At 37.8% G+C, this 25117-nt stretch overlaps 1 protein-coding gene across 32 annotated transcripts in view; it reads left to right on the forward strand.

Moving 5' to 3' along the window:
- Positions 1-25117, forward strand: part of DLG2 (discs large MAGUK scaffold protein 2) — a 1031289-nt gene that overhangs the window by 987397 nt on the left and 18775 nt on the right. For 21 of the 32 annotated variants that reach the window (XM_027462397.3, XM_027462446.3, XM_027462422.3 and 18 more), the window contains 2 exons: positions 15715-15814; positions 19753-19794. In XM_027462397.3, coding sequence (XP_027318198.1) covers positions 15715-15814; positions 19753-19794 — 142 coding nt within the window. Of the gene's footprint in view, positions 1-15714; positions 15815-16728; positions 16775-19752; positions 19795-25117 lie in introns of all 32 variants that reach the window. The other 11 variants (XM_027462406.3, XM_038177392.2, XM_027462435.3 and 8 more) reach the window with 5 other exon arrangements.

The raw sequence follows: 25117 nt of genomic DNA on the forward strand, positions 1-25117 counted from the left end.
TAGTGTTGTGTTTTTATATGAATCATCGTGGTAGCCCCAGATACTTTCTTTCCTTATAGAAGCAATGCTTAAGAGCTAATAAGCCACAGAAGACTTTTTTTCTTTATGAGATAGTGAAAAAAATTCTTTGAGCTAAATTCTCTCTTTGATTTTAAAATATGAATTGTCTGGATATTTTACCAGTTTCAAGTCTTACGCGTTTTCATTTGTTTGTACCTTATTTTTAATCCCATATTCAGAGATATGATAAAAATGCAGTATTATAGACTGTGTGACATTTGTTGGTTGGGTTCTTGTGTCTCATTAAGAAGGTGTTTAAGAACACTCAGCAATACAGTTGATAAACCTGTTAAGTTGTGGATAGCTAAAGGATAACCTCTTCAAAGGCCCCAAATTTCCTCATTTTCTAATCAAACTTGAGTGTGTTACCTCGTATAGAAAGTTACTAGTATTTTTTTAAGTATGATTTAGAATATTTATACCACTTTCAGTTCATTTCATTAGAATCCTCCAGTCCATGGCTTGTGGATTATAAAATATAAACAATCAGGATGAATACAAAAACAGGGAATGTGAAACTCAGTTAGAGAGCACTAGTGAAATCTTATGGTCTTGAGTTTAAATCAGGCCTTAGTACAATTGGGCCTTTGTACCTTTTTGTACAATGGAAAATTAAATTCTGATGCCCATCACAACAGGATTATGTACAAAGCATAAATAAATTAAAAAGGAATTAGATAACTTTTCGAGCAGTGGATCTAGTGACAACTTTCAGCTCTGTGTTCATGTAGCTCAGGACATACTAATTGTTCATTTCATGAAGCAGGGAGGTTATAAGAGGGGAAAATAATTCTTCTTTTGCTTTTTTCTTTTAAATCTGTTATTGGACAACTTCAGAAAAAGTTCCTGGGCTAACTAGATCTCTGTTGGCTTAACCCAACATATCTACTTTTCATAGAATCATATAGGTTGGAAAAGACCTTCAAGATCACCAAGTCCATCCATCCACCTGACCTACTAAGTCCCATCACTAAACCATGTCTCATAGGACCACATCCACATCTCTTAAATACCTCCAGGGATGGGGACTCCACCACTTCCTGGGCAGCCTTTTCCAGTGCTTGACCACTGTTTCATGAAGAATTTTTTCCTAATGTCCTATCTAAATCTCCCTTGGTACAACTTGAGACCATTTTCTTGTATCCTATCACTTGTCACCTGAGAAGAAAGACTGACACCCAACTCACTGCAACCTCCTTTCAGTTAGTCATAGAGTGATCAGGTTTCCCTTCAGTTTCCTCTTCTCCAGACTAATAGACTTGAATTCTCTCAGCTGCTCCTTTTAAGTCTTGTTTTCTAGTCCCTTCACCTAGAGCAAAATAAACTTACTTGTTCAGTTTCAGATATATCATTTATTGTATAAGCAGCAAATGAAACATTAGTACAGCTTATGTTAAATTAAAAATAAATAAATAAATAAATCATCAGGTTCCTAGATCCTACTAATGTTTTTAAAGATATCAAATCAGTCAGAAATGCTATCACCTACATAATAAGGAAAATAATACAAGACTGATATAAACAGCTTCATTTACTCAAACACTGATTGTGCCTCAGTTGGGTTGAAGTTCATTCTCTAGCTTCATATACATAATGAAGTAATGATCTTCACAGCTTTTTCCAGTTGTTAAATAACATGGGTGTCATATCAAAACAACCAGACCATCCACCAAATTCCCAAAGGCTGCTCTATGTTACTGCAGCAAAGGGCAGCATTTCCAGGATACTGGTTACCTTAAAGGTTCAAACTTGCAAAAGCACAAATGAATTTAAATTAAAATAGTTCATTTCCTAAACATATGCTCTCTCAGTCTATGGGGCCAACTGGTCTACAGATAACCAGTGGAAAATGAGCAGCACGAAGGTTTATATAAAATGTTTATGTTGAAGGAAGCTACTGGAGTTATGTGAGCACAAACTTAATTAAAATGTATTGTTTATGCTGTGTTGAACTCAGGATCATCTCCCATGCATCTTTAGATGCTCACCTTTGCACCAGAAGGAATAGACCATGTTAGGAGCCATGAGCAGGGTTATGTATCTATCAAAGCAGCGTACTGAACTCTTAGTAATTATGCCTACCACAAGCTTCAGGCTTAGCAAGAGCAGACTTTGTTTTATTAATACTAAAACCTACAGTGGCTGAGGGCTTTTCAGATTTTTACTGAATCAAAAGAATGCCAAACAATGACAGAAATATTACAGAGGAGAAAGATACAAGCCAGTAATCTAATTTTTTTCTTAACTGTTGTAATTACAACCAGTCTTTCAGGCGACAGAAATAGCATCTCTTGCTGTTCTCACTGTCAGATTATATACACTTTCTTGACTGTCTCTTGAAAATATTTTTATAGCAGAAACTGTGGCTCTTGGAAAGACCTTTATCAACATGTCATTTTTTTTTTAATATTCATGGACGTTTCTTGTCCCTGAGAAGTATTGCACTATCCTGAAGCATAATGTTTAGGTAAAACAGAAAAATAGTTAAACAGAATTTTTTTATTTTTTTAAAATACCATATGCCTTTTCATTTCACCCCTTAATTAGCCAGTGAGTCCAGAATGTTTTTTATTGGTAAATAACCAATTTTATTTCCCAAAGACACAAATCTCATGCCTCTTCCAGTCTCTAAGCACATATCCAAAAAAAAAAATGTACTCATAAGGTTTTCCTTATGAAATAATCCACACAGTTCCTTCCTTTCCTTCCTCATGTTTGTTTTTGGAATACCTTCAAGTCAGCAGCTAAATGGTAGTGAAAGGAGAGATGCTGGATTGGCAGTAACATTTCTGTACACCTTGATGTGTATGTATATCTGTACGTGTATGAAAAGAGAAAAGGAGGGAGTCTGCCTTTTTTTTCCTCCTCTAAAGTTTGTGGTCAGAAAATAGCAACTGATGCTGAGGAAAAGACAATGGACGTGTCAAACAACAGAACGTGTGGGTTCACAGGTGGAGCAATTTACTAAGAAGAGAGCTTGAACAAAAATGAAGCAGTATACTCCTACCTGCAAGGATGATATGAAGGAGGGTTACTGAAGGTGGCGTAGGCACTGACACACAATTAAACATTCTTTATTCTCAGTCTCAGCCAGATTTCTCTCTTCTTGCCCATCTGGCCTGAATTACCTCTGCTCCACCAGTCTTTCTACTTTCTTTTTTCTTTCTAATGGGGAAGGCTGCTTGTGGGGGGATTCAAAGAAATCTGAGTACTCTTACTGGAGTAAGTGCTCAGTTCAGCTAAAACTTGATCTCCAACTGGTATTCCAACGACTGCCTAAAAAAGAAGCATTGATTTGTACAGCTGTAATCTTCAGAAATTTGAGGTACATATGCCTGGGAACAAGGTGCCTAGCAGCAGTCTGTCTGTGTCTGTTTTTAGCCTGCATAATCCAGTAGTTTTATATTTTTTTCTAGATTGACACTGCTGTAATTTGCGAGGAGCAGCCAGTGAATAATGCAGCTGCAGTGTTGTTGTTCTATTTCTATACTTACTGCTATTTTTAAAAATGTGCTAAAGAGGGCAGAGTGAGCTGTAGTCAGATCTCAGCTACCAAGGATATCATCTGGAGCACAAAAACCTACCCAGAAAAGGACTGATGGTGGCAGGGTACATCAGGAGAAAGGTGCTCCACGGGGTGTCAAGGTAGCATGAACATCAAATCTGGTGGCAACAAACCAGGTTGGTCCACAGCCCTGTGACTCCCAGAAAAGTCCATATCAACTTTCCACGTCAAAAATCGAACCTAGACACAAAATCAGCAAGGCAAGGTGGGATGGAAACAAGGCACATATGAGCCTGCAGCATAGCCCTGGCAAGGACCAGGGGCTATGGGCATTTACTGAACCTCCTTGTCCTGCAGATGTATGTCCCACTAATGTGATCCCAGATGAGATCATGAAAATTCATGATTCTGCTGCTTACTCTACACTGTGACTGTCAAAGCACTTTAGTTCAGTCCAAATTTTTTTTTAGTTAGCCTTTGTTAAAATGTAGATAATCCTTTATTAGCAGAAGGCTGTAGGAGATTACAGTTTTCCTGTAAGGCCTATTCTGTCAATTCTGACTAATTCTGACGATTTGAAATGTAAAGTCCAACTTTGTTGTGTAGTTAAATTTTAGGGTTTTTTGTTTGTTTGTTTTTCCATTCCTTGATGCTGCTTCCACTTGCAGTATCAATTGATTTAGTTTTCTGTTTTAGGTCCATTATGTCATGTTTCCAGTGTGCTGAAGGCAAAAAAACCTTTCCCATTAAATGCAGTAGAGAAGCTGGCCTGAGCCCTAGTATATGTTTTTGCTAAGGACTGTTAGATTTATTCAGTTGCATTAAAAATAAAATAGAATAAAATATTTTGTTATGAGCTGATCTGATTCCTAATAACTTATCATTCCTCATAACATTTAGCATCCAGAATGCTACAGTGTGGCCCTGACTGTATAAACAAAATGGGTCTTCAATAACACCCCAACAAACACATCACAATATTCCCCAAAGAAAAATGTTTTATTGTCTCAGAACCAAACAGCTATGGGACACCTACTGATATTAAAAATAATTTGTTTAAGGTGATCGTTTCTAGCTAAAATATGCGTTGATTAGGCATTTATTTATAAACTTCCAGAAAAGATGTAAATAGCAGAGATGGGTCATAATGTTTTAGCTTGGCTTCTACCCATCAGACAATTTTGCCTGAATGTCTAGAAAGCTTTAAATATGACTTCCTGCAGAAATATTAGTTACACATGGTGTTGGGACAATTATATAAACATTGTAAAGTATTAGCTGGTCTTTATATAAAATATTTTGCTGTCTCATAAATTAATATTTCTCCAACTCAAAAATACCATATTAAAGAGCTCTTTACCATATTAAAGAACTCTTTCTTTCTTCATGGTCCAGAACCCCAGCCTGTCTCTGCTGCCTGAAAGAGATGTGGTCAACCACTGCCTGAAGTGAGCCTGGGGTCACTGTCTTTGCCACAGGCACCTACAGTGTACCTGTTCAAAGTCAGATGCAATAAATCCTGTTTCTGTGAGCCTTAGCTGGGTGCCCTTCTAAAACACAGAGCAGCCATTATAATGCACAGTGAGACAGTTATCACTCTTCAGTTCTCCATGAGGCTGTGGCATGACAAGGACAAGGCATGACAGCTTTATCCATTTAATCTTGATACAATAATCCAAAGTTAAGGACCACAGGGCTGTATCCAGACTATGCAGTTTCAGAGCTAACTTAGTCATCTCTGCCATTTCTTCTGGATTGATCTTTGCACTAGTAGTTGCAGTGGAAAAAAAAAAAAAAAAAAAAAAAAGCTACTAATAACCTAAAGCTACTAATAACCTAATAAAAAGAGGTACTAATAACTTGGGCAGGAGGAAATCAAATGAGGTTTAATAAGAGCAAATGTAGAGTTCTGCACCTGGGAAGGAACAACCAGACGTATCAATACAGGCTGGAGGACAACCTGCTGGAGAGGAGCTCTGAGGAGAAGGACATGGGGGTCCTGGTAGACAACAGGTTGACCATGAGCCAGCAGTGTTCCCTTGTGGCCAAGAGGGCCAATGGGATCCTGGCATGCATTAAAAGGAGCGTGGCCAGCAGGTCAAGGGAGGTGATCTTCCTTATGAAGAAAGGCTGAGAGACCTGGGTCTGTTCAGCCTGGAGAAAAGAAGACAGAGGGGATCTCATCAATGTTTATAAATATCTGAAATGTGGGAGATAGAGGGATTTTTCCAACCTCTTTTCAGTGGTTTATGGGGACAGGACAAGGGGTAATGGCCACAAGATGAAGCTCAGGAAGTTCCGCACCAACATGCAAAAGGACTTCTTCACAGTGAGGGTGACGGTGCACTAAAACAGGCTGCCCAGGGAGGTTTTGGAGTCTCCTTCTCTGGAGATATTCAAGGCCCATCTGGACACTTACCTGGGTAGCCTGCTCAGGGGTGTTGGCCTTTGGCATGGGGGTTGGACCCGATGATCTCTCAAGGTCCCGTCAAACCCCTACAATTCTGTGATTCTGTGAAAACAGATAGTCTGCATAAAGCCTTCTGGCACCACTTTTCCAAGTGTAAAATGTAAATGCTTGGATACGTTTGGGTCCATTAGATGAAGCTATCTAGAAATACGTGGGGGTAAGCTCCCTGCTCAGCCCATCGTATAGCTCCTGCGGTGTCAGTAAAAACTATGCTGTTGCTGCAAAGACAGTGCAGGATCCTGAACTTCTTTAATTGTAGAGCTATAGGTGGAAAAATCTACAGACAAGAAAACCCCCTTCTACTCAGAACTGAGCTTTTTATAGAAAATCATTCTGCATGTCATTTCTTTTAGGAGCTGTGAATCAGTATTTTACTGTACACTCCCCCGTCTTAGAATGATTGAAATTTGCTTTGCTGTAACCAGAGTATAAGAACACATTTTCATGTTTGCTTCTTAAAATAAACTTTGGAAATCAGTCATGTCATAAAATTTCTGGTTTTATATCTCCGTTACTAATTGACATAAAATCTTTTACAAAAGCATTGTTTCTGCAATATTGAATTTTAGTTGTTACTCTTCAGCAAGCATTCAAGAATGCTTCCTCTATGACAAAATGGAAACGAATGACAAGAATAAAAAAGCCATGTGAAACCATGTTGCAAAAATTCCTCTTACAACCCATAAGACCTCTAGGTAGGTCTTCATAAGGAGCCAAAGAAGGCTGTTGAAAAGTATTAGAAGAAAATTGCTGAGCAGAGGTATTTTCTGCACAAAGACTTTGTATTGGCACAAGGCATCAGTAGGTCTGAAGCTGCTCTTCAGAAATTTGGTGTGAAGCTTTCCAGTGCAGGGCAGAGGAGCAGTAAGCTCTTTATGTTGTTCTGATGTTGTCTTGCTTCCAGTTTTTTCTTTGCTGTATTTAAGTTCTGCCAGAGGCTGCACAACCTCAGAAATGGGGGTACCAGTGGGGGTCATAAAAGAATTAGATCTCAGCACTGTTCCTGCAGCCGATATCTTGGAGAAGGCTGCTCCTCCCCATGGCAGAGGAAAGATGGGGCTCATTTGTCCATCTGTACTTGCCTTTCCACACATTTTCACCTCCTTCATAGTCCTGTCTTCACATTTCATGACAGCTGGAGCTGGTGCCAGGCGCATCTGTTTTGACCTAAGCCCATATTATTGGGCTGCCCTGTTCATTCCCCTTGAGCCAAACACATTTTGTTCAGCATTTCTGCAAGGGACATTGGAAATACTGCAGTTATCAGCATCTAGTTCACTCATGTGCTGAAGCAATCAAATGAAATTCAGTTGATAAAACAACACATAGCCAGGAAAATTTAACTGTATATTGTCTTGTTGCTCCAGGGTATGCTGAGGCACTCTACAAAAACTTACATTAATTTAATAGTAATGCCTGTTGTATTGTGATCACAAATGGAAGTAAATGAAAACAAGCCCTCAGTTTTGATTTATTCCTCTGTAGCATTGTTGATTATAGCAGGGAACTGGCATGCCTTAAGGAATGCGTTTTTTCTTTAAAGTGATGAAGCAGTTCGAGGAACTGTGGAAAACACTGTCAGGTCAAATTTGAGGCTTTTACACACCTGAAGTGAAGAAATATATTCTAATAGCTTTCTTTTATAATCCAGTGGAAAATTTCTTTTTTTTAAAAAAAAAAATAAAAAATGTTCATTTCATTGAGAAATACAGACTATAAATGTCTGAAATTTGTAAGCTTAATTGAATAGAGTTTCAAATGTGAGAACAAAGGTTTTGGGGTTTAACTATATCCAGATGGTCAAAAATATTGCTGCTTGTTGGCAGCTTATCAGTCAAAGAAATACTGGTGGAGTCATTTCTGCAGTTAATGAGCAATTAAATACATTAATCTCATAGATTTTCAACCTGATAATTGTGTGAAGTTTATTTATGGGATAACACTGCTTCTTAGGTGGCTGCAATGTTAGGAATAAGAATATCAATAAGTGTTTTCTGTGCCATTATAAAACTGTGCCATTCTGCTTAGGTAAGAGGAAAGTTGGAGAGTTGCTGACATAAGGGTTAAAAAGTTTAAATTGGTCACAGATTAAATACAAGAGGGTGAAAATTTGCTAGCACAGATAGAATACCTAAGTTTACAGCTGAGCGTTAATTGCTTTTCTTCTAAGCTGTTCCAGCAGAAATTTGTGCTGAGTTTAACTTCATATGTGTGCTATTTTTATAGCTTGTTGTCTAATGTCCTGAATCAAATGGTTGGAGATCTGCACGTATGTATAGGTAATTTCATAGTTGTTTGGCTATTCTTCTGAAAAGCATCTCAGGAACTGCATTCCAGTGGTTCAAAATAAAAATGGATAGTGTTGGCAATAGATTCAAGGAATTAGAAACAGAAAAATATTCACACAGAACTCTAGAAGAGTGGAGTTAAGCATTAACGCTCACCAAGATGTTACGGTCTCCGTATTTCACATCTTTATTTCTGGATCACTCAAATTCAAGCCGTTTAATGCTGATTGACTTTGTGACTCACAGGCCATGTTTTGAAGGTTATAGGAACACAGGAACCGCCAAACTGGGTCAAATCCAAAGTCCATTTAATCTGATATTCCATCTGTGAGACTGCCAGTATTAGGTGCGTTACTGGAATATGTGGGAGATGAAACTCCTGCACAAGCCTTGCACCAGTCTCGTACAGTGACTTTGGTTTTGCTTGCCTATCACTTTATTTTGTATGTTTTTTAGCTGCAAAGTTCAAACATACAAACATTTTAAATGAAAGTAATGAACCTGATATGACTGACTGTCTCCTGAGTGAGATCTTTGCCATCATTCAGTCTGCTATCCCAGTCACCTACCTCCTTTTAACTCAAAAGGGCGGCTGCAAAGTCTGCTCTGATTAGCTTTCAGTGAATGGTCTGAAGGCATGTAGGTATTGTAAATCCTTCTCCACTCCTATTTTACAAAAGAAGTGTAACAAAGGTCCTTATTTAGCCCATTGTTTATGCAAAAGAAAATTTTATATACTAGTTTATACCCATGGTAATAAATGATAAATTACAAAGAATAGTGATGAAGGAGCAGGTTTTGTGTTGTTTATACTGTATTAGCTAACTAACATCTTCTGCAGTTTTATTTACTAGTGAATTAACTCAAAAGATTGCATAGGGGTGACCAAAATCCTCGGTTTCATTTTCAAATGTGAGGAAGCACCGGCAGTTAAATGGCAATTAGGGTTTAAAAAAAAGATTTGAGAAAATATCTGGTCAAAACTGAGGAATGAAGGTTGAGTTGACAGAGGTACTGAAATGTTCCCTGTGGAAAGCTGTGGGCCTGGGCAGGCAATCAGATGGTCACAAAAGTCTGCCAAGTCCATAGTAGTATGATTGTTGATCTCTGAGACTCTCTCATCATCATTGCTGTTGCACGAAAGGTGCTGAGACGGGTTGACGTGTACAAAGGTTTATCAGCAGGATCTATAGCTGACGTAGTGCATCAGCTCTAAGAGGAAAAGTTACTATGGGAAGTAAATTTAGAAAAAAAAAAAAGAGAGAGAGAGAGGAATCGGACAACATCAAACAACTTTCTAGCTCCAGAGACAGCCTTAAGAAAGCAGAGGAAGAGACCTTCACCCAGCCTGTGAGTCAGGTGAAAGCTGATGTGGGCTCAGGTACAGCTCCACAGTGTTGGGCTGTGAGCAGCTCCTCGAGAAGCACAGGCATGTGAGCTAGCAGAGGCTCATTGTTTGGCTCTTTTCCCATCACCCCCCTTTCACTTTCTCCCCCAGCATTGCAGTGTTATTCCCTGTAGTACTTAAGACTGGTAGATTTGTTTTTAAATGTGAAAAATTATCTAGGCTTTTCTGCTTCCCTTGGGGCAGATTATTGTACACCAAAATTGATTTTACTGTCAAGGAGCTTTGCCCTTTCTTATTTTCACACTATTAATTTCAGTGTTGCTGCTTGAACAAATCCTTTGCCCCCTCTTTATGTACAACCTTCAGGTACTCACACATGACCTTGCCTGCCACGTACTCAAGCTTTGTACATCAGCATTTCAATCCTGCCAACACCGATGCAATATAAATTAGCAGATGAGTACTCCCTTCTGAATGCAATTCGAACCTTGCACTAAGTTAAAAACATGTCTGCAGAATTGGAAATACTGTTTTTACATGCTTTCTTGAAAGCCTATTAGTCTTTCTCTTCCCCTGGTAGTTGGTGTTGTTTTCAACCTTTGTTTTGTTAGGAATTGAAATTGAGTTGCTGGCTGACAAGTGGCATTAAATCAGTGTTAAGAAAGATTAGTAAAATTTCATATTTATGAATATTAAACAGTACTACCCTTGCCTTTTAAATCTAGGCAGCATGGAGATTTTAATCAGGCTCGTACTTTTTCATTTCAAATTTCCAAGATCTAACTCTTCCTGCAGCTTCTAAGAAAAGCTAAGCAAGTAGAGAGATCTTCACCTGAGCTTCTTCTGTCACAAAGTATCCCAAAGTCCCAAAGTTATCAAAACAGATCATGATGCAAAAATTCAGTAAGGTCCAGACATTTTTATTTGCAAATACTTGCAATGTCTAAGAAAATTTATGATTGGACTTAACAGAACAGGGCATCCCGCTCCCAGCATCTGATAGATACAGAGAAGTTAACATTGGTTGCTTGCCAACATACAACAGTGTGCACAGACTGAATGAAAGATAGATGTCTCGAGGAACATACTGCATGGACACTATACAGCCAGCCTTAGGTTTGCCACTAACAACTTCTTCGTTTATCTTTCTGCTTGTCTGCACAAATGTCATTAAGAGCTTTCTCTGTATGAGAAATGATCCAGACCCAGAAATGTCTCACTTTTCACAGGAAAAAAAAAATACACTAACACAGGATTCTGTTGAGAAATTCATTTTTGAGACATGGACTTTGGATTACTAGGAAAAAAGTTCACTATAAAAGCAGAGAGGTAGTATGTATACTTGAAAAGAGAAATGACACTGATTATCTGTTTCAGGCACAAGCTTCTCATTCTGGTGTCAGTGTAACTTTGTGGTGCAGTGGGATCTATCAGTTCATGTAGATATAGCAGTGCTTGAGTGCCCAAAACTTTATTAACTTAAGTGCTGTTCAAACAGAGGAAAAGAATGTTGTTAAAGTGTAAAATGTGCATAAAATATAGAAAAGCCTTGAAGTTGATGATAGATCATGCAGATTTTGGTAAAATGCTGTATTAATGATGACTCTTCATTTAAGTTAGGCCAAAAGCAGATATTAAGGAAAGAATAATAATTTGAAAAAGTGGCAGATAAATGGTAAAACGAATGAATATTCATCTACATTCTCATATACACATCAAGACCAATCTCATAATAAGACTGATACAGATAACCATGTAACATACAAACTAAGCTAAAGCTTACCTCAAATCTGCCTATAAATGAATTTTATCTGCACTCTGTACACAAGAATTTTACAGCCAGTGCTCTGGAGCAGTTGTTCCTCAGGTGATCCCCTAACAATGGTTCCCAGTTTAGGAGTGAGGATTAGCATTGGTTGAATGAAATACCAAAATAAAGCATTCCCAGTATATTTCAATGGCTTTTAGACTAGCTAACTGCATTTAGAGCTTTTAGAACATTAGAAGAAATATTTTTCCAATATATTGCACTCTCTTGAAAAACACAAAGAGGACAACCTCTATCAAGAGCACTTCTGCACAAAATATAGTACAGGCTAGATCAGCTGTACTGGGAAAAATATAAGGAGGGAGATCAAATAAACAATGTAATGGTTGACAATTGCAGCATGGTACACCCATCAAATTACTGATGCACTATTCTTTGTGATGTTTACCACTACAGAGCAAATTCTGAAATTGGATTGTTTGTTCAACTTTACATGAAAATTTCCTTTAAAACACACTATCGTAATAGCTGATGAGTAACATTTGTAAGGCTGCTGCATCTAGAGGAAAGCATTTGGAATACAAAAATGTTGTTGACACACACACACAAAAAAAATACCAAGGGGAGTTCTTAAGAACAAAAAACACACAGTGTCTTAATGTCTGTCACAACTGAGGAAAGCTGTACCAGCATGTACCAAACTGGGGCCATCTGGGGATGTTTGGTCAAGCAAGAATGCAGATCACAATTTTCTTCTGGATTCTTCAAAACACAGGCTTATAGCTAAGTAATGTCAAAATAAGAATTCAAGCCAGGAGGTTAGTGAAAGCTTCCCCTCCCCCACCCCTTTACTTTCTGTAAAAAAAAAAAAATCATCATCATATTTAGTGTTGTGCAGAATGACCTGCCTCTTCAGTTTGTTCAGTTGTCAAACAGCACTACTTGAAAATTTCATTTGCTTTCATATCGTAGGCACCTGTCTATACAAAGTGCTTGCCAATGCCAGTTCCTTGGTTAGTGGTAGGCTGTGTGAACCCATGGCAGTGAGTTATAAAAGCTGTCTATCGTACAGTGTCTGAAAAAAAGCCTGTGCTTGAAATAACCAAGTTATTTGCCACTACAGAATTTTACAATGTTTATGCAAAGACATTGCAACTTGCACAGGAATCCATTTTCAGGCACTTTTTCACTGACTTTCAGAAACTCTGCCTGCATAAATACTGTTGGATCAAGCCTAAGCTTGATATCACAATTTCAATTCCGGTTGCATGCAACTTCTACATCAGGCTGAGAGATGCAGCCAAATACCTCTCCCAGTCATCTTGTTGCCATTTCACAGCTCTTCAGCAACATAAGGAGACCCTGTAAAAACTGTCTCCAGAATATTTTATTCAGTCTCAAAAATTTACAGAAATAAAACCTCTCAAAAATATACATCTCATTTTTATTAAGCCACCATTCCTCACATGCATCTTCCTAAAAAAGAAAATATGTATCCACTGTTGATCTCTATTCTTCTCTCAACAAAACAAAATCTATATTTAACACAGTGTGTTTGATAAAAACATGGCTTTATTCTGTATGTCTCCCTATCATCTCTTTGCCACCCCCCATATCTCTGTACAATACAAATATATATCATGATATCTGTAAGAACCATGTTGCTGGATGTCTGCAGGATTTCATATCCTTGAAGTGGAGACTGCCAACCTGATTTTAATCACATTTATGTTGGATACAAAAACAAAATCCAGGCTCCTGGTTTAGGTTTCTTGCAAAAACCATGCACTTTATGTGCAATTAAATAAATGCTCAGTAAGCCTATTCAGTTAAAAGTAAAGATTAATTATTTTAATAAGTTTGCATTACCAGACACAAGTTACTCTTTTATAATATTTTACATTTATTATTATTATTATTATTTTAAATATAATATATATGACTACACTGTGTTAGTGTTTGTGGTGAATAACATGAATATACACATTGATTAATTTATAGAAGTATTGACACATGCATAAACATTTGTATGTGGATATTAATAAACTGAGTCAGCATTATTTTAAGAAAAAGGGTTTTCTTGGTATAGATATCAGCACATTTGAACATAATGGTCACCTGCTATGAATTGCCAGATTTTGATTATCCAAATTGAAAGAACAATATCTCATTTAACAAGCTACCCAGAATTTTAAACTGCAAAAGGAGTAAAAGTTTATATAACAGTATAGTAGAATTGTCTAACTTGGAATATTCTGTTAGATCACGCATAATCTTGAAAAAAATATATATATGTTCTTCCAATGCAAATGGATTTCTGAAGTTTTTGCTATAGAATGTTGGGGAAAAATTTGAAAGATAATATTTATAAGTGGTTATTTATCATAGAATCTCTGTGAAACAACATATTTATATATCCGTTTGATAACATTCTATTTAATTTGAAAGTGAAATGGCATTTGATAATGAAGTGTTTGTCACTTAAAAAAAATGTTTTTTTTCATTTTGCTTTGTTTGTGAGGTGCTATATAGTGTGTATATATCTATATTTTTTTCCTTTTTAAGTGCAATGCCTATAGTATTACTATATCAAATTGAGATGAATCATGACAAACATCATTTTCACAACTTGGGAAATGTTAACATGCTACATTCCTTTCTTTGGAAAAGTAAAAGAAACTATCACAGAAAACACATTTTAATTTAATTATATCCTTAGGTCATTAAAGTAATATAATGTGCATGTCAGTCCTCTTTTCATACACAGATTGGTTTAATCCTACATACACATTTTTTACCTCTGGCTTTCTTTCATATTTGCTTTGTTTTGAAATTGCATGCTGTCTGTATTATTTGTGCATGACCTCCACATTAATTTCACATTGAATGTTTACATACTCAGAGATTTTCATGGATCATTTATTCTACATGTGCATTTTTTTCCTTTGTTTTCAGTTACTGAACTTTAAATATGCTTGAAATGTAAAAGTGGCATGAAACTTTCGTGACACAAGTAAACAACAATTTTAATAGACCTTCATATCTTTAAAAAAATATATACACATTTTAAACTACATTTTATGTTGTCCTTCCAAAATGTAATAAAATGAAATAACATAAAATAATAATAAAACAATCTGAAACTCTAAATCTGTTCCATTTCAGATCTGGAGACAAATACTGGTTATATTTTTTTTGTTTAAGCAATCCCAAACACATGAGATTGTTTCTTTAAATGAGCTGAGAAAGTCTCTGCTGTCTTGGAGGTGATACATGCAAGATCATGAGTCTGAGCTTTGCTTATGTTCTGTATAGGAAACAGCACAGGACATTGTCTGACAGACAACATGGATAACTTCAGTTATACACTGTCTATAGCTCAGCATAGGTTCCCTCTGGAAATGCCAGCTTCTGTCAGTTGACTACACAAGGATCTTAACTCCTCATTTAGTATCTGAAATAGGAGTTCCAAGTAGGTATCTACTACTTTTACATCATAATGTGCCATGAACCCTTGCAACTGTTTTTTAAGCCAAACTTTTTGTCATGTATAAAGGACATTTTCCTCCATATTAATTCCATATTTGAAGAAATATAGTGATTTGTGTTGCTCAATATGCAGTGTAATAATGCTTATCAGCAGAATCCCAGCTCTAAAACACATAAAACTAAAAGCATATCCAGAGGAACCTAATGAGTAAATATATACATAAAACAGAAAATAAAGTGATTTTTTTTAATGTTTGCCAAAAAAAAGGTATTAAAACACACTTAAGAAGTTGCCAATTTAGAGAACAAATAAAGCACTATGAAATCATATATGATTGTAATGGTCACAGAGCTGCATTCACACACCTGCTAGAAAAAAATCAAATACTTCCTCTTTCCTCTTTGCAGCCTATTCTTTTTCAGACAGTTCATTAATTCTGTGCACAGTCTGCTATGATTAAAGATGAGTGGCTTGATCTCAAAGCATGCTAAGCCATCTGTAGCCCTTTATGTGAGCAAGTCAAACACAATACCTCTCAAATAAGGAGCTGAAGTTTGTCATTTGAGACTCTGTAATTAAATCGATCCAGTCTCCAGGGGCTTTGCCTTCAACCTGCAGGCTTCACCGCAACCATTCACCACCTGTGATTCTTCCCATCCACTTGGTTTGGACTGATTTGAGTCACTACAGTTCTCTCCACTTTTACAAACTAGTTGTTTTGTCAGCATGAGTGTGACAACAATTAGACGTCCCTGTTTTTGCCCCATGCCTTTTCTCCTTCACAGTCATTCAATGACAAGCGTAAAAAGAACTTCATCTTTTCACGAAAATTCCCATTCTACAAGAGCAAGGAGCAGAGTGAGCAGGAAACAAGTGATCCAGAACGTAAGTAACCTCTTGGAGACGATGTCACATACAGCACAAAAAATGGGTGACACGCATGATACCAGTATCCCACACATCTAGGCAAATACATGTTGTAGGCAGGCAGGTGAGGTATTACTACTGTGACCAATGTGTGACTGCAATTTGGATCCAGCTGGTCCTTCCTTCCTCGGAAAAATAATTTTTAGAAGAATGAAACAGTGACCTGAACATTTGGAAGAATATTTCTTCACTTTCCTAAAAATATGTGGCTCTTGAAAATCATTGTGGCACCTGTGAAAACCCAAACCTGGCTCTGATTAAATATTTCCAGATCACAAGTGGCTCAGAATTATGCAAATGTGATTTATTTTAGAATACTGAGCTAAACTGTTACTTTTTAAAAGTTCTGCTCAAATCTCATTTGTGCCTCTGACATTCTTCAAGTTGATTGCCATGGACAGCTTCACTGAAAGTTTAAAAACTAAATGAAGCATCTGCACTAATAACTTAAAGAAGTAAATTGGATCTTGGAATGTGTACCTCCCCAGGTACTTACCGCCTGCTTAAATTGTACGTATAGAGAACCAGCATTATTAAAAATCTATGCTGGTTCCAAGCCCAGAGAATTCACTTTTTTCCTTAATAATTCTCTCCTAACTTTTTCTGGTGAGGATTTTTTCTGGGACTTTATTGGGTTGTTCTTGCTTCATGACAGCTAAAAAGCCATGTGTAGTGGTCACTGCCTCTTTCATTGGCTGCATTCCCATAGAACATGGGCTTAACGTTTTTTCAGAAAGAAAAAGCAGGGATCCAGATTGCTCAATCAACATGGTCAGTCATGGTAGTATCCATTTCAATTCCACTGACTTCTTCCTTCCTCTTCTGCGGCTGTTCTTCCTTTCTCATTGCTCTCTCTGGGGACTTCCGTGCAGGACATCCCCGGATTAGGTGACGACGGTTATGGAACAAAGACTCTGAGTAAGTCCCCAGGAATGGTCACTGTAAATCTTTTTTTGTTTTGTTTTGTTTTGGCTTCTGTTCCTTCTCTGAGGACCCTTCACTCCTAGCATGCAAAAGATAGAGTTTTATTTGTTACCCAGCTGTGAATGCTTAAAAAATGTTTCAATTGTTTTGTTCTGCATGACAATATTAAATAACATACAGCGTATCAAGCAGACACTTTCACTTCTTTTGTAGTAACACCTTTTGTTTCTGACAGTATGTTATTGTTCTCATCATGGCAGTTCCGTAAAGTAGCATACCTAGAACTTGTTTTGCTGCCTAAAATGTACTTCTCAGCAACAATCCCTTCCTCTCCATCCAAAGGGAAAGCTAAACATTTTAGCTTGATCACATCCTGAGGAGATCAATAGAAAATTATTTTATGCTGTTGCTTCTGCATTTTCAGCTTCTTGCATGGGAGTGTTTGTTACTTTGCTGGATTTTAGATTAGCATTTGTTATTAGTGGAAGAAGTCATTTGCAGACTAGAGAAGACCATGCCTTCTCCAAAGCTAATTTTGGACCCATTTCACCATTAGCAACCTATTCTCTGTCATGCAACCTTAATCAATTTCTTTTTCTGATGCAGTAATCCTGTCTCAAGACTTGGCATTGCAGAATGTGTAACATGTCAGATAATTGTTAAGAAACAATCTTGTTGCCTTGAAAGTTAGACCAGAAAAATTGTACAGAGTGAAATATTTGCAGCTGATTTCTATATAAATAGCTACGTTACATGCTGTATCCAGACCTAAATAATTTAAACAAAATGGCACTTGCATGTGTTTGGCTGCTTCTTCCTTCAGTTCTTATTCTTTTTCTTAAGTGCCAAGTAATTGAAGCAAAATGTATGTGAATGTTGACACTGCATCACCTACTGTCTTGTATTTGCTTTTTAATTACAGGAATGCGCATCCATGCACACAGTTTTACAGATTATTCAGTTCCTGGTTGATTTTTTTATGGAACATTTTAATGGTTTCTGTTTAAGCCATAAAGTATCTCACCATTTAAAGATGAAAGCTTCTTCTCTTGTATGAAGAACAGTTCTACAAGACCAATTTTCTCAGTGATAGACAGCAAATGTTACTGACACCTGAATTTTACCATTCTGTTTCTTCAAGGAAAGTGCTATAGAAGTTCACTAGGAACAAAGGGAGAACTTCTCTTGCCTAAAAAGAAGTAGAATATTTCTGATTTGCTAAACTCTCCTGAATATCTGTGTCCTTAGAAAGATGAATCTTCATAACATCCAGACACCTGAAAGGAGATAACTAAATTCTGCAAATTGCTGGGGGAAAAGTAGCACAGAGGTATTATATAGGCTCTAGTTTCTCTATTAATATTACAGCTACCTTTCAATTACTGACATGCCTCTGACATTCTAGCCCCATCCAATTTTCACTGATATTAAACTAAGATATAGTTTTTAATGACAGTTATTACTAGGAAGGATATTTGTTCCTGTTTAATAAAAATTTTCAGGGCCCTGTATAGCATAATGGTTTGAGGCAGTCCCTGTTAATTTGCTATGAAATGTCTGAAATTCAATACATGGTTTTGTTTAAAATGTGAGTCTAATGTTTTGAAGCTTCTAAGTATGAAAAAGACAAAATTTTTCAATTATTACTTTTATCAGATATCATCCATTCTCATTTCAGCTGCTCCTCAAGCTCTGTCAGTCCCATGCTATGAACCCCAGTCATTAGATGTGTATGTGGGGGAACGCAGCAGCTTGCAGAGAAGGGATGGTCTTGGCACAGTTCCTATGCTCATCCTCCACGTGTGGTCTACTTTGGGTTCACCCCAGTGGATTCTTGACTTCTATAGGTTACCATCTTTCACTGGGAACATCTAGAGGCAGTTGAAGACTGTGGGTGACCCACAGGCTAATCTGGCCAGTGGATAAATGCCAAATATTGGATTAATTTTGTTTCCTGGTGTTTGTCAGGAGGTGACTTATTTGTACCCATTGACCATTTAACCACCCGTGTCTCATTCTTATTCACCCAGGGCAGCTCCCCACTATATAGCCATTATAGCATTTGTTTCCAAATGCCCTGATCCAGCTGAAAACTTTCAACTGTCAAATGATAGTTCATCTGCAAAGTTATCAGCTTTTCTATCAGAGGTACTATTAAAACCACTGTTTAACGTGAATCTGAAGACCTCCTGGAGACCATAAAGCATGACCTGACTGATGATAATCAGCCTGCTGACTGAACAACCACTTGGAACAACCACTTCATATGCTATAGACTGCACCTTTCTTTAAGTAATGTAATAATAGAAAAAGGACACCAGACTTGTCAAATCACTAGTGTATCCCACTGTGATAATTCTTATGTTCCTATTCACCCATGCAGACTAGTCTGGTAAAGATTTTTATACTTTAGCTAAGTATAAAATTCTGAGGCTGTCTGAAGAAAAAAAAAAATCTTTCTTCCTTATCTTTTTTTTTTTTTTTTTAATTTGGGACAGGTTAAGATAAACAGTTGCAGTATGGGACACCAAAACCACTTTCATATCACTTTGTTAACCCCTTGGGATAGTGCAAAGTGATGAATGCTGGAGACAGATCTCTAAGTTTAGAAGAATAATATGAACAGACACTTAGGTTTCATGAAATTAGCCGAGTCATCCAGTGAGATGCGACTGGATCATACTGTACTTTGAAATTAAATTGTAAGAGATATCATTGTCTCATCAAGAAATGACATGGCTTTGCCATGGTGCATATCACTAGATAATGTAAAATCTCTTTCTGAAACTCCACTAGAGAGAAAGCTTTCATTTTAACTGTGTAAATTATCTAAGATTTTCAGGTGATGTCACTGTATAGTTTTTATTTCCTCTCTGCACAACTACCTTTGCATGACTGTGGCAGTTCTTTTGAGTTTCTGCGGCTCTATGGTGCTTGGTTATGTTCTTTAATTTGCTGTACTGTTCTTGCAGAACATGTTTCTTCTAATGCCAGCGATAGTGAAAGTAGCTACAGTAAGTTACTGCTTTCATTAGAGTCCTTTTACGTTGCCTTGCTTGTTCTGTTTGTTTCTTTTATTTTGTTTCTCTTCCTGCTTTTTTTTTTTTTTATTTTAATGTTAAAAAAACAGTTGAAGCAAATGGCTTGAAATTCCACTTTACAACTACATTTGAGTACAAAGCTATAAAAGAAAACTGGCGACCTTTATAAAAAAAGAAAGAAGGGTTGCTACTTGGGATGTATTCTGGAATATAAAACCAAACCTGGCCTTGGGTAGTCTGTGAAACTCAGGATCATTTGGTATAGCAACAGGAAGTTTATTTCAGTAAGCAGGAGGACAGTTTCTTGATGACCTTTTAAGAGTAAAATTGCTCTATAACTGCAGGCAAAACTGCAAAAGATACTCCTTACAAGGTCACAATTTTTACTCACATTTCAGAATACCTATATGTGCAACTAATAAATCACCCCCAGAACTCTTCTGAACCTATAATTTTGGCAGGATAGGTTTCCTAATATGTATTGAAGTCTTCAAAGAAGGTAAGATAGACCTTCACCCCTTAAGTACTGCAACTGAGTGACATTGATCCCTGTAAGTGATGGTCCCAACCCTGCAAAGTGATCTGATTAGGATTACAGACTACATGTGATCATATAACCTAAAGATAGATTGTAAATTGGGGTTAATTATTAGCAATACTCAAAAAATTAACCATTGTAAATATTCATCTGGAAGTGCTGAAAAGTAAAATAATAATAATAATAATAATAATAAGAGTAATTTAAAAAATCATTGGAGTAGGTTAATGGAAATATAATAAAAGGTAATTAAAGAGAGAAAAAAGAAACTACTTACTAAATCAGACAGTTGTTTAATTCCCTCAAGCCATTTGCTTAGCTTTAAGTTTTCCACCAGTCACTCGGCACTTGTGCTAAGTACCCGCATACATTCAGGTAATCATTGGTATCATACCTTGTACTTACTAGTCTTGGTAGAGTGCATAGCAGTCAAGCTCTATTAATAAATACTGTTTTGTTTCAGTAAAACGGCTAATCTTATGCAATTTAGATATGGCAAATTAGTTTATATTCTCTTGTATTGCAAAGGTTTTATTGGAAAGCAATTGCCAGAGTCACAAGATAACAGTAGGCACTTTTGAACTGCTGAGGACAAATTCTGAACCATTTTATATTTTCTCTGTCCTCTACTGGGGAGGAAGGGAGGACTTCATATTTGAAATATAAGATGATCCTTCACCAGACTGACTTTACAATCATGACAGAATCAGTAGCTTAAACTTTCAAAAGTTTCCTGAAGTCTCTTCCAAATGTGTTTATTTCAGAGTGAGAATGTAAAAACCCAGATAAGAATCTAGGCTGGTGGCTGAACACACCCCATTCCTGATGAACTGTCCTGAACAAGTGACTTAAGATGGGCACCCAAGTACAGCTCAACATATGGGACAGGTCCACAAAACCTACTTCCCAAACTGCATCATAACAGGTAGCCTGTTCTTTGTTGGCTGTGCAATAGCTTGAAATAAAGTGTATGTTCTGAGGTGCAAGAACAGGGATAGAATCATAGAATCACCGAATGCTTTGGGTTGGCAGGGACCTTAAAGTCCATCCCATTCCAACCATCCTGCCATGGGCAGGGACATCTGCCACTAGACCAGGTTGCTCAAAGCCCCATCCAGCCTGGCTTTGAACACCTCCAAGGATGGGGCATCCACAGCTTCTCTGGGCATCCTGAGCCAGTGCCTCACCACCTGCTGAGTGAAGAATTTTCTCCTTATATCTAGTAGTTTAAAGCCATTCCCCTCTGTCCTATCACTGCACCCCCTGACAAAGAGTCCCTCCCCAACTTTCCTGTAGATAGTGGAAGGCTGCTGTAAGGTCTCCCTGGAGCCTTCTCTTCTCCAAGCTAAACAAGCCCAACTCCCTCAGCTTGTCCTCATAGGAAAGGTTCTCCAGCCTCTTGATCATCTTTGTGGCCCTCCTCTGGACTCGCTCTAGTACTTCCATGTCCTTCCTGTGCTGGGGGCCCCAGAGCTGAATGCAGGTGTTTGGGGTAGTCAGTTGGGACATAGATGCTTGGAAGGAAAAGCACTGCCCACAGCAGGCATCTCCTTCAAGGTTGGTTTCCATCTGGGCAAGCTCCTGTCTCACCCCAGCAACATCCAGAAGCATATTGGCTGGAGCTGGCCAGATATTACTGGTGTATCCAAAAACTGCTGCCTGGTGAAGGAGATGCAGGGAGTAGTTTCTTCTCTGCCTGGGGCAGAACTATGACATTTAGCAGTCAGTCTTAGGTTAAGCAAGTAAAAGTGGCTTTAAAATCCAGGAGCTGCTGCCCAAAGGGCCTAGTTTCATTTGCTAACGATTCATTGGTGTGTGTTGACATGACATTTGAAGGCATGACCTCAGGCAGCCAGCAATTTTGGACACCAGCTTTTTGAAATGACTGTTTCAGATGGCCACGATGGCATGTCAACTCTAGCATGACCCTGTGTTCAATTAGTATATGACCATGTAATATGAACGTCTCCTATGGGGATTTATAGCCCTCCTGAGTCCATGTGGCTACTCTCTGAATCTCCAGGCTACTCTATGTCAGCAGTACATCCCATCACACAACTCATTGCAGCAAATCCTCTCATATGTAGGCTGAGAAAGCTGGGAATGTTCAGCCCAAAGAAGAGAAGTCTCCAGTGTGGCCTCATTGCAGCTTTTCAATACTTTAAGGGGGCTTATAAAAAAGATGGAATGTGACTTTTTTACTCAGGCAGATAATGATAGGACAAGGGGGAAGAAGACAGAATCAGAGGAATCATGAGATAGAGGAGAGCAAGAGAAGGGTGGCCACAAAGAGCAGCTGATAAACTGTGAGGGTATGGAGATAAGAATGATGGAAACACTTTTCGTATTTCACTGCAGATCTAACTTTGTGGGACAGTTGACAGAGGACACTGCATGGTAGAAGCCTATCCATACCCCTCACAGTAGTAATCAGAACTAGTCTGTGAACATTGCCTTCTAATTTATTTAGTTTTACAAAAGGAAAATAATGGGTGTTCAGGATAAAGTTAATTCCTGGTGGAATAAGACAACATGCAGCTATTTCTGCTCTTCTTTTCTGCATCTGGGTGTCTGGAAACAATGCCAAACCTCAGCTGCTGCTACAGAACAAAACTTATTTTAATTCCGTTTTGGGGCAGACATGTTACAAAGATGTTCTTCAGTGTGATTTAGTGCCATTTTGAGGAGAATTTGACAGTTCAAGGTGAAGGACTACAGGTGATTTTACCAGGACACCACGTACATTGACCTGCAAAATCATTTAGCCCTAAGTCTGTGCACTGGTGAAAAAGGATGTGAAGCTGAAAATTCTTGTCAAGCAAATATAATAGTGTTGTAGAGCTCAATGGTTTTGCATGGGGCTGTGACCCTAGTATAGTGCCCCATATTTTTCTCTTCTGTTTCATAAGGAAACAGTCAGGAAGAACAAGGGGTTGCCTGCCCATTGATTTCTGAACTGGGGAATAACAGCAATTCACACCTTGCTAGTACAAAGAAAAGTGGGTGGATAGGAAATGGCTGGCAGGTGACACATATACACCTGCAGACATTCATATTTGTCCCTGTAAAAACAGTCCATCTGGAGTCCAAAGTGTTCTGCATTATCTCTAGTGGGTCTCCGGCAATTGCTTTAACATGTTTCTCTAACTTTTGCTTCTTGTGATGAGCATCTAGTGAAAAGTAGCTAGTACTGAAACCTTTATTACTTCATCATTCCTAGAACCATTCCAAATCAGGGGTACAGCTACACAAAGTGATGCTGAACATTTCTGAGAGCTGTCCAGGATGTGTCCTGTACAGTGATTAATAGACGGGTTACAAACTGACTGGGCTTTTTCTGAGACATATCCTGATGCATTCTTATTTATTGAGTAAATATCCTGATCAACATTTGAGTATTTGGCTGAAGTATTCCATTGCTCATGTTTTGGGTTTGGAGATTGAAAAATAATATATTTCTTATTTCAAGATATTAATTTAATTGAAAAATCTCTTATGTGGTCTCAAGAGAAAATCCTTGGGCCACTCCTTAGGAACAAGTCTGTTGCAGATAGTAAACCTGATTTCTTCTGTCAGTGCTCTCAGCATTGGATTTGAAATGAGTAAAAGCTGGAATCAACAGTAGGATTCCTTTCACCAGTATGGATCCCTAAAACAGCCATCACCCTCTCAGTTTCTTGCACTAGATTCAGTCTGAGGTTAATGGAGACACAGAAGGATTTTCAGAGAACAATTTGTTTTGTCCTTAAGCAGATAGCTAAAACAAAGCAGCTGAGTGTTTTCCTAAACATGTCCATGCCTCCCTCTTGACTCCAAAGGAGCTCAGCAGCAATCACTATTGTGCTTGTCTTGCAAGGAGGGGAGATGGCAGCCTCTCCAAATCCTTATCTCAACAGATAACCTTCAGACCCACCAACTTCAGGAGGAACCACAAACATACTTGATAGTAGAACTTGGCCCTTTCTGAAAGATTAGAAAGCATTTTTGAGCCAGGAACAAATTCTGGCCTGATCTAAAAGAGGCTAAGCTGCCACACAGCTGCTACTGCATCGCATGGGTCATGTTAATATGAGGACTATAACCAAGTTAGTTGATTTGCACCTGTTATCAGCAGAAACATCACGTTTGCAGAGTTGCATATGAAAGCCTGGTCTAGCAGAGAGTTTTCCTTCTTAAGTATAAATGAAGCCAACTTTGACTTATTCCCAAACCAGCTAATTAAACAATGATTGACAGCTTATTCTCAACTGTATAACTTAAAATGTTCTAATTTTCCATTTCAAATCAAGCTTGTAAGAACATATTTTTTTTTACCATGGACTCATCAGTTTTTATTTTTCAAGACATTCTTTTCATAATGGCCATGAATTTTAAGTCTCTCCACCGCATATGTGTGATAATGCTTCCGTGCATAGTTCAGTAAAGGTTTTTACAGCTGTCATCAAAATTACACAAGCGTTACCACATCTGTTTAGCCTAATTGCATAATTGGTTGTGATTGCATCAATTACTTAGAGAGGCAATACATGACTAAAAGTTAAAAATAAGAAAAAATTAGAAACAAAAATTTTTACCCTCTGTACTTGGTCAGCAATTCATTCTTGTCATGAGATCTGAAGACTCAGAACAAGGCTTAAAGGAGTCCTGATTATTATGTTAGGCCACTGATTAATTAGAGCCCTTGCATTTCCTCTTACTTTCCCCATGGGCCTGTATATTATTCAGGCATACTTAAATTTGTACAAGTATTGAAGTTTC

The sequence above is a fragment of the Anas platyrhynchos genome, chromosome 1 (assembly GCF_047663525.1).
Source record: "Anas platyrhynchos isolate ZD024472 breed Pekin duck chromosome 1, IASCAAS_PekinDuck_T2T, whole genome shotgun sequence".
Taxonomy (NCBI): domain Eukaryota; kingdom Metazoa; phylum Chordata; class Aves; order Anseriformes; family Anatidae; genus Anas; species Anas platyrhynchos.